At 30.2% G+C, this 11,374-nt stretch overlaps 1 protein-coding gene across 6 annotated transcripts in view; it reads right to left on the bottom strand.

The window, feature by feature from the left end:
• Positions 1-250: 250 nt before the first annotated feature.
• The window catches only part of LOC113510427 (protein madd-4), a 496,544-nt gene continuing 485,420 nt past the window's right edge, over positions 251-11,374 (bottom strand). For 3 of the 6 annotated variants that reach the window (XM_052902081.1, XM_052902083.1, XM_052902082.1), the window contains 7 exons: positions 10,709-10,801; positions 9,979-10,229; positions 7,994-8,105; positions 7,030-7,186; positions 6,218-6,363; positions 5,801-5,969; positions 251-4,624 (listed from right to left, as the gene is read on the bottom strand). In XM_052902081.1, coding sequence (XP_052758041.1) covers positions 4,518-4,624; positions 5,801-5,969; positions 6,218-6,363; positions 7,030-7,186; positions 7,994-8,105; positions 9,979-10,229; positions 10,709-10,801 — 1,035 coding nt within the window. In that variant the 3' untranslated portion in view covers positions 251-4,517. The remainder of the gene's footprint in view (positions 4,625-5,800; positions 5,970-6,217; positions 6,364-7,029; positions 7,187-7,993; positions 8,106-9,978; positions 10,230-10,708; positions 10,802-11,374) is intronic. The other 3 variants (XM_052902084.1, XM_052902085.1, XM_052902086.1) reach the window with 3 other exon arrangements.

The following is an 11,374-nucleotide window of genomic DNA, read 5'->3' as shown; positions in this document are numbered from 1 at the left end:
GACCGCCACTCGTCCAGATGGTTGGGATGAAATTTTAGTTTGTGGCGGGTTGTAAATTAGTGAAAATCAGCAGCAGATATCAATCCGAACAATTCTTCAGAACACTCCTCATGATAAATTCGGCAGAAGATGCACAGAGATGCAACATCTGTATGCAGTTTCAGTGGGTTGAGCCGGATAGTAAGGCGCCGATCGTCAACAATTCCAAAATGTTAGTGTAAAAATGAAACAAATGAATTCAGTAACTTACTTATATATTTATATTTCAAAATTCTTGGTATAATATACAATTTGGACTTAATTCTCTGGGCATTAAAATTAATGGTTCTAGTAATTATTGTTAATTATAAATGGAAAATAATTCAGTGGAGAATAAATAGGAATTAAGATAAATTGTGTGTACATATTTCATTACTAAAGGTTGTATTACATTTTCAAATTTACATATATTATATGAAATTTAGGCTTAGTACAGATTTGTTACGTTTATATACAAAATTTATTATTATTTGTTTATTATAATTGAAATTAGTATATTAATAAAGCAATGATGAAACCAGTTAAAAGTACTTTTGACCGTATGCTTTAGTCAATAATACTTTTGACAAAAATAACAGTTAAAAGTAACTAATCTAAGCTAACCTAACTGCAAAGCAGTCAAAAGTACTAATAACCAATGATTTTCAGTCAAAACCACTTTTGACCAACCTGTTCCGTCAAAAGTACTTTTAACTGATTTTGCTAGTCAACAGTACTTTTGACTTGTGAAGAGTTTTGACTGGAACATATACGTCTCTCGCACTCAATTCTTTCTAAAGTGGTAATTCTACTGAATAAAATTCAATACATGGGAGATGTAAATACACCTTGGGCCATATGTGATATAAGTAGGGCTGTTTATGTCTACAGGATACGACCACCATTGCCATTTACCATCAGGTGACTGGTTGTAATGTAATGTATAATAGATAGATAAATAGATAGATACTCTTTATTGTTTCTTCTATAAGATTACAATAATTGTATAATATACGTTTTATAAATACATTATTTGAGATTTATTAAATATCTGAACTGATTTAATTAACATCCAAATAAATTATTATAAATAAAACAAAGGAAAAAAAAAAGAGTTGAAAAGATCAAGACGACGTATATCGGATAATTTAGTTATTAATAAAGGGTGTTGTTTAAAAATGTAAACAAAGTTACTTTAAGTAAATTTATTACATTTTCATTTATATTTAAATATGTAAAAATTTAAATTTAAATGTACCTTTAATTTCATATATTATTATTATTTTAATTTTAAAGTTCATTTATGAAATTCAAAATGTTTTATCTGTACTAAGCTTAAAAATAAGAAAGTACACAATATAATATTATTTAATTTAAGGTTTAATATTAATTTTTATTTTCATTTAAATTGAAAAAAAAAATATTCTGTTTCAGATATAGGATTCAAATTCGGGTATGAAAATAAATAATTGGCGATCCAAAAATATTTTAACAGTTTTCACAATATATAGGTACAATCGGCCTGGGAAGCGAAGCATTTATTATTTTATAACAATGGCAGTTAATATTGATATGGAACATTTGTTAAATTGAATGTAATGCGAAAAAAAAAAAATAAACAGCCTTGTAAGCTATCTATTAAAAAAAAAACAGTTTTATAAATGTATTCATTGAGCTTTTTTCTATTACCTACCTTTTACGTCATACATCCAATTGGTATAATAAAACGAAAATGAGTTTATGAATACAATCAATTTTGAATTTGACTTAAAGTTTACAAAATATACGTCAGATCATTTAATAATTATATTTAGCTAAATTTTAAACAAATTAAACAATAAACATACGTACGTACAACATGTTTAGAAAACAAGAAATTCCTTTTGCATATGATGTACTATCCCTTAAAATATACTATTTGTTTAAATTAGATATTATAAGTTTTTCCTATTATATACACAATGAATTACATTAACGCATCTAACAATTGACAACAAATTGATTTATCTAACAATATTTCGTATTTCATAATACTGCACCGTGTATTTTCTAATATAATATAAATGAAGTGACTACATATAAATAATGAAAATATATGTAAAGTTTACAGAAAAGAAATTAAAAAGTATCTTAAATAGGTTAATACAAATGATAAACATGTTTTTTTTTTATCTTCCAGCATATATTTACAATTTTTTTAAGCGAATTGTATTGCTTTTTTGTTATTTCTATTAAAAATGATGTCAATAGTCATTCATTTTTAAATATAGCTAAGTAATATATTTTAGAATATTAAAATGTACATACAATATTTTAACTTTGAACCATCTACGATGGCCAAATTAATTTGATAAATAAAACATTGTATATTTTCTAAATTGACAATAATAATTTTTAAAGTTACATTTACATTAATGATTTAATGTAACCAAGAATACAATTCACTCAGTTTGCATTCATTTGGCAATTTCACTACTTTAATATTTTTCTATACATTTATTGCGATAATTATAATATTTTGTGCAAATTTTATTAATATTTCAATACGATATATTGAGAGCTAAGCGTAGCATACTGTGCTTGATTTATAATATATGTATTTACATTACATATAGTATTATAATACAAAACATTTCACTAAATATTTTGTTTCCTATGTATGTATAAATCAATTCGAGGTTTACACTTTTAAACAATTTACATTTAATTTCATTATGTATGCGCCAGAGACGTATTTGGTACGACCACTGTAGTTCCCTCGTCATTAATTTTATATTACGTGCTTCTTACGACTAGAGCTAGGTAGTTACGTCTCATTTGTGCTTACATACAATACTCTTTCTTTCTCTGTCAATCAAATTTTACAATTTCATTCGTTAATTTCATTCGACTTTTGTAAGTGAGAACACTTTTAAATTTCATTCATTATGGAATTTGTTTAAATGTAAATCTATCACAATTATTTTATTTGAATAAATGTAATTTAATGTGATAAACATTTCACTTTACATCATCGTGGTATGTTTAATTTAACAATTTAATAGTATTTTTAGAAAATAAAAGTTTAAAATAAAAGTATAAAAATAGACAATGTCAAAATAATAAAAGCATGAGTTGAATATTTCAATTAATGTATTAAAATTATAGTTCTTTCAATACCACGATAATGTAATTTTGCTGGAATTCAAAATAAATTATTCAGATAAGTAATTGGATTGGAACAAAATATGTCTGCAATTGTAGTTCTTACTACGCGGCGCTCGAGACAAAGCTCATTAATAAAACATAAGCGAAATTCTTTATAAGTTTTCTTTTTAATACTTTTTATATATTGAAATTTATTTATTATAATTTTTAATAAAATATTGTGAAATTTAATTATAAAGAGCTTATGAAATGACATTTAATGTAAATAGATGTTGAGAAAAAATATATGATCCTTTAGATTATTTAAAAATCCTCTTTTATTACATTTATTTATATAATATATAATAATATTTATTTATATAACATATAAGTTTTAATCAATTTATATTTTTAGTACCGCTTAAGTGTCTCAAGCTTGTGAGTAACATCAATCTTCGAATTCCTCGCGGGGTGGGCAGAGAAATAAAAAAAATATGTACTTATGTTACGTTTACGACTATCCATGAAATGGGTTGTTTGATTACTGTCTATTGATTTAAGAGAAAAAAATGCCCTCGGATCATTTAGATACATGTTGATGATTAAATAGTTGATAATTAATGAGATAATAGATTTCAGTTTCTACAGTTATTTTCAGTACAATTTTGTCAAATGGATAAGTAAGAAAGGGGGGTAAAGAGGTTTGTTCAGGGTCGGCAACGCACGCGTAATACCTCTGGTACTGCAGGTGTTCATAGGCTACGGTAACTTACCATCAGGTGGGTCGTATGCTTGTTTGCCACCTTAGTGGTATAAAAAAAAGTGCAACATAATCACAATTACCTGCTTCAATTAAACTAATCCTGTGTAATGAGAAATTCGGCGTCTAACATTTGAGGGCACACTCCAGAATACCCAGCCTCGAGTCAATTTGGAAAAAATTTATTCCAACATTGATCTGATTGAGATAAATGTTTATGTATATATTTGATTGTGTATATATGTGTATATGTATGTATATATATGTTTGTATATGATAATATTTATATATTAGTGCGCCACCTACCCTTTGTCTTTTTCCCAATGGCCTCTATCCAAGGGTTGTCTAGAAGAGATTGCTTAGCGATAAGGCCGCATTTTGTATCACTTCTCATTATTATTTACTGTATTTGTTATTTTTCTTTTCACTTGGTACAATAAAGTGTAAAGTAACATAATAAATAAATAATAAAAATTCCAGACAGATTTTGTTCCAAAAATATCAGCATAAGACAAAATACGGCAGTCCAATCGATCTATCACATTCTAGATTAACATCAGAACTGTCACGCCACACTGTGGTTGTCTAGCGTCATTCACTATTATTCACTAGTTCAGTCGGAACATGTCTTGCAACATAGTTCTTGGTAACGCCTCAGCGCGCACATGTTCATTGCGCGCACGTTCTCGCAAAATCTCGACTTGTCCCTGCATATGCCATCTGGTGTAATAAAAAAATGGTAGTTTATTTGTCTAATTTAATTATTTTATATAAATTAATTATCTAATTATAAAAACTAATCATCACAATCTAATATATATTAGATTGTGATGATTAGTATTTATATATATAATATATATTCACCAGAGGGAGACTTTGTATAAAAGTTGTTTACATGGGCAACTCTGTCCCGTTCGTGTTTTAACCGTGAAACAGTAGTGTTTGCATGGCTGTGTTTTGGTTTGAAGGGTGGGCAAATAAATGTGGCAATGAATTTACACCTGAGTCCTCAGTCCAACGCATGGGGAGTATCGTGGGCGAAATAGTATACTCTGTTACGTCCACGGTACTGCTCATGTCTATTTTAAGTTGCATAAAAAAAAAATATTAGGTATATTAGTAATATGTTAGTTTAAGAAAAAATATATAATCTCTGTTATTTTATGGAGGCGGCCATTTTGAAAATATTAAATACAACCTATACTGAGTTGTATAGGAAAGAGTATGTATATTTGTATGTATTATTTTGTATTCTAAAAAAAACCGAACCGTGCAAATATTCCACAGTTGAATTACTTTTCAGTCACCTTACTAATATAATAAAATTTCCTCTTATATTCTGTTTTCTTAAATATTAAATATATAATAGACAGTGTCTATTATATATTTAATATTTAAGAAAACATAATATAAGAGGTAAGGTAAGACAAACTGCCAAACGAATTTTGAAAAATTTTATTTGTTTGTCGATATATTTGTTACGATATCACGCAAAAACTACTATACCAAATAGGATTCGGTTCCTATAGTTATATTCCTGAAGGTCTAACTTAAAATCTGGTGCATGTTTCATATTAATACGTCGTCTGGAAGTGTTTTAATTTTCCTACTTCTGTAATTTCAACGTGCAAAGTAGCAGGCAAAAAGCCAGTGGATTAACAAAGAAAACCTTTTTCCTGCATCATTGGTGATTACATAGGAAATTTGTAATTTTGTTGTTCATTTGGAAATAAATAAAAATTTCCTTTGAATTGAAAAATTCGACAAGTACGCAGATATTAAATTCTATTCATTATATTAAATTTTGAAAACTTATATAAGTATACAATAGGGGGCTTTTAATTTTGTGATCAAAGAATAAATATTGTCATCAGGGAATGTCAGATTGGGTCTCACCTCTGGTGGTGCAGGAGCCCATCTCGCAAGGCCTGACGACGTCAGGCCTTGGTAAATCCTCACAAGCGGCGGCGGCACTCTTCCTCTTGTTCCGACGCTTCGTGCCAGCACGCCAGACACATCTGAGGACCCTGTACTGGTGACCTTGACCGCCACAAGGTCCTTTACACTAAAAAGTTATGAACATATTTATACGTCTTTGTTTGGACCTCTTCCTTTGAGGAGAGGATTATCAATAAAAAGATTTTATTAGTTATATCACTGGCAAAGTACCCAGCTAAATCGAACACTGCGTGGTCGACCCTGGAAAACGTGAGCAGTTTGTGAGCAGACACAGCATGGGCAATTTATAAATTTCCTTCGGCTCAGTATTGTTCTTTAGGTAGAAACATCTATAAATATATACGAGTAACTCACCTTACTCCAAGGTTCGACGATCCAAACGGCCTTGCAAGGTTTCGGATGCCGTCTCACCTTCTCAGGTCTTGTGCTTTGGTCACAAGACGAGTCTGGGAGTACAGTCCTGTTGTCACTGATGCAGTCTACGCGTCGTCTTACTATAGCTGCATGAAATTATTAAATACGCAAGTTTTAGTTGCACATTATTACGAAGGCTAATTGGGAGTAAAGGCGAGATCATGAAGATGATGGTAGATAGAAGAATTAATCTTCTGCACATTGATAGTACAACGCACAGTATGTCAGAAAAACTTGTCATCATTAATTAATTAATAATTATTCGTATATCATTTATTCATTCATTTTATCATATTATATACACTTTATCATTTGTACATGTTTTAGTCACTAATTCATTTAACAATTATTTATTCATTCATAATTCTATAACCATTCATTCATCTTTCAATTAACTTTTGTTCATCATTCATACACTATTATTTCATTATTCAATTATAATTCGTATAATATTCATTCATCAGTCACTTAACATTCAATAAATACAATTAAGAATTGGTAAAATTATTTTGGCGTTTGTACTCCGGCATAGAATGGGCCACCCCTTTATTTCTCGTGGGTGTCGTAAGAGGCGCCCAAGAGAGGGCGAGAGATGGGCAGCAGCATCCCTCTTAAAACATTCTCAAAGGCCTAACTGCGGTTGCTAACCCGCCTGCCAAGAGTGGCATCTAATGGCAAGATTCCCCTTATGGGGAGGCCTATGTTCAGCAGTAGACAGGAAATGGTTAAAATAATAATAAAAAAAAACTTACCCGCACCGCTACTTTGACACTTGACTGGCGACCAGGCAGTCGTCCGCCATGTACCGCAAGTGTCGCCGTGGCAGTCGCGCACCACCGACGGGGGCTTCACCGCGCGGGAGAGGCACTGCTCTGTCTCGACTGTGGTCGTTGTGTTGCCTGTTTTGTGCTGTTGTGGCAAGTAAATTAAAAGAAGAAGGTTACAAGCGGGGCGATAAGGTAACATGGAGATGATGTTAATAGCGTCTCTATAATTGCATATATTACGGCGCAAATGAGAAACAATAGATACCTCATTTATCTTTATAATTATTTTTATTATACTTATTTTTATTTTAATCACAATCGTTTTATTCTTATTCAATTATTATTATTTCATCATTTTTAAATTAATTGTCGATGTGATGAAATACTTGTACGTGCTATGTTTGGATCATCACTTTTAAACTGTTTTCTGAGCGTATACTCGTATGTGTGAATTTTTTTAAAAAAAGTTTTTGTATTTCGTATGAAATATTCAATACATATCGTGATATTAAATTTTCTATACTGTATATTAAAGTGTAGAAATTGTCTAGAATTTTAAAAACAATTTCCAATATTTGTAAATTATTTATATACCTGAAATATTTGACGAAAGTGAACTGAATCGTTAAAAACCAATATTATACTAAGTAGACTTAAGTAGTAGTAAGTACTTAATAGTAGTAGTAGTAGTAATTGGAAAGACTAAAAAAAATTACACTCAACATTATAGTTATACATAAAATTGGTAGACTTATTTCTTAGTGTGTTAAATTCTGATAATGCTCGAGGAAATGTGAACTTTTTGAGTATTATGTTCATGATAACGGGAACAATTGACTATCATAGAATGATGAAATGAAATCGTCATATAAAACTCACTGTATCAATTGATACTTAGTTTTATTTTACCTTCGAAATTGGATGCTTGAACGCGTAAAATTGTACTTACTTGACAAACGGCGCCTCTGACTTGGTGGCCTATTTGATCACAAGGTGCATTGCATGGTGACCATTCAGTAGTCATCCATGCATATTCTTTGGTGTCCATGGCTTCTTCAGGGCTAAGCGAAAAAAAACTACATTTAGAAACGATAAAGACAACCATACTTTTTGCCATACTTTGTTCTGATAATTCTCTTTATTTATTTTTTATACAACTTGGAATGGCAAACAAGCTGACGGCCCACCTGATGGAAAGTGGTAACCGTCGCCTATAGACATGAGCAGTACCATGGATGGACATAACAGAGTATACTGTTTCGCTCATGATGGCAACGCATGGGGGATGCTTTGCCATTTCTGAGGACTCAGGTGTTATTCCTCTGTACCCTGTAAATTCACTGCCATATCATACCCTTCAAACCGAAACACAGCCATGCAAACACAACTGCTTCACAATCGAAATAGAGGTCCTTAAACGACTTTTGTACGAAGACTCCCAAAGTCTTTAATTACCTGTAACTACAATAACGTCTATTCGTGTTCTTTGTTTAAATGTTGTTAAAAATATAATTTTGTAGGATACGTTTGTATTCACGATTATTGCATACTGTTACTTATTCCGTATAAGTCGGGCCGGTGTTTCTGGCTTCCTTATCGTTGTTTTATGCTAATGCTCTTCCTATCTAGGTAAAGCAAAGCTTTTAACACCTACGTCTTGAGTTGTTATTGTTGCTCTTATTAAAAACAGTTATGGGCAAGACTGTAAGGTAATTATTTTAAGTTAGTTATTTATAAGTATTCTGTTAGCTAGAATAGTAATCTATTATTAAACTTTTGTTTCTAAACTGGTCACGTGGACGAGGTTGCGGATAAAAGTTATTTAGTAATTGTAAACATCGATTAGAATTATTCATAACAAGAGATTAATGAAAGTATTTGAAAAAGTATTTTAAAATTAACCGAGGATAGTATTATCCTATAGTCTATGTCTATGTCATCTACCTATATGTTAACCATATTTTCTATCTAGTATTTCGTATCCTGGTTAAATTCTATCTCAAAATAAATAAGTAACAATATAATATTTTTTTATTTAATTGAACCTAACTATAAGTTTTTTGAATAGTAAATTTCTATGAATTTACTACCCATACTTTTCAAGTTGAGGAGAATGGTCAAGAAACTTAGTTATTACTTTTTACAATAAAAAGTGATTTTACAAAAAAAAAATATGAGTGATTAAATGTAAAAGTAACAATCACAAACTTCGTATTGATAAAAATTACAATCAATTACAGTATTCTTAAAAAGATCCTACTAGAAGTATCCCTTCTCGAGTATGATGATCAGATTGAGGATGAGATGAAAGTAAATATACAATGTGATAAACATTCATATTTATTTATTTATAGTAGAGATGTATGTAATAACTTTACAAACATCTTCAAAAACGTTAAAGCAAATTTGGTTAAGGTAAGAATTAATTTCTTCTTTTTTACAACACACGGGACAAACGAGCATGCGGCTCGCTAAGTGACTACTGCCGCCCATGATCACCCACAACACTAACTGCATTGCAGGTGTGCTGCCGGCCTTTTAAAAAGGAATATGCTCCTTTCTTGAAGGTTATGATGTCATATCGGTTCGGAAATACTGCTGCTGGAAGTTAATTCCAAAGAGTGGTTGTGCATGAAAGAAATGCCTTGAAAACGCACGGTGGAAGACCGCCACTCGTCCAGATTATTGGGATGTAATTTTAGATTAGTTGTACGGTGGTGAAAATCAGCAGCAGGTATCAATCCGAACAATTCCTCAGAGCAATCCCCATGATAAATTCGGTAGAAGATGCACGGAGATGCAACATCTCTGCTCAGTTTCAGTGGGTTGAGTCGGACAATAAGCAATTTGAAGCATATATATATATATATATATATATATATATATATATATATATATATATATATATATATATATATCTAAGTGGTAACTTACATTACAGTAGTAGTCACATCAACGTCATCTTGTTCCGTCTTCAATTCTTCCACTCTACCCTCTTCAATAGTATTACTGTTGAAATCTTCATCAACTATAATTATATCTGAATCATCATCTTCAGGAATCACTATTTGTTTGTCTTCAAGATTGAGGATATGAGTATGGAGCCCGTAATTTTGGTACATCATAATTGGATCAGCCATCCTTTGACCTCTAGAGTTTCCCAGAGTCTGAAAATTCCAAAACATCTGAACATATCAATTATATGTGCCCTTTATTTTGTATTTCCAAATATATAATAGTTACTGATGATAAAAATACATGATGATGTTAAGATATGAAAAGATATCCAATGAAATGTGTAAAAGAAATCATTGTTATATAAATAATGATATTAAATTGATATATTTTTGTATGACACCCATTAATATTTTTTAATTAAAAAAAAAAAAAACCAGGAAACCTCATTAAAACTAATGATAGTTACATTCCTATGGTATGGTTACAAGATTACTATTATCCAATTAAGAGCTAAAAATTAATGAACCGTTTCCAATAAAAATAAACCTATAATTACTCATCATGCTAATTTTAATGGCCCAAAATCAAATGCACCGATGAACCAAACTGCAAAAAATATAAGGCTGAAAACAGGCACAACCAATATATAAAAATAAAAACCAATAAAATTGGTAGCAGAGCATTCTCTATTCTGGTAACTTCTCACCTGAAGTTGCATAACTATATAATGCAGACACGGAAGAAGTCTTGAAGCACTGCTGCGCTTCGGTGGAAGCATCTGGGAGGATACAGCAGTCTCCTAAGTAAGGTGGGTCCCAAGCGGCGTGCGAGTTGGTTAGAGATAAAGATTTCACAATAGTTATGGTTAGCTAATTAACGGATATCGTGAATAAACCGTCTTAATTAAAAATATTGCTGATACATTGAAAGTACAAATAGTACTCAAATTAAAGATTTGATATTTGCAATTGTTAATGATTTTTAAGTAAATATTAATTCATTCTGTCATGAATTAATTAATTAATTTATTCATTATAATTATAATTTAAATCAGCGATTAACTAAATGTAAATTTTCACTAATATGATTTTCATCATATTTGTTTATATTTTTATAAAAAAGTGTGCATGTGTTAGTAACTAATTACGAATATATCTTATATATATATATATATATATATATATATATATATATATATATATATATATATATATATATATAGATAGATAGATAGATAGATAGATAGACAATTTATTTGCATTACTTACAGCACACAAATTACAATAAAAAAAAAAAAAACATACACGTAATACACAGCAAAAGAGACAAAAGAATAAAAATAAAAAAAGCACAAATAAAAAAACAAAAATAC

The sequence above is a fragment of the Galleria mellonella genome, unplaced genomic scaffold, assembly GCF_026898425.1.
Source record: "Galleria mellonella isolate WM207_F2 unplaced genomic scaffold, CSIRO_AGI_GalMel_v1 utg87, whole genome shotgun sequence".
NCBI classification, from domain to species: Eukaryota; Metazoa; Arthropoda; class Insecta; order Lepidoptera; family Pyralidae; genus Galleria; species Galleria mellonella.
This window is presented reverse-complemented; position numbering and strand designations above follow the sequence as displayed.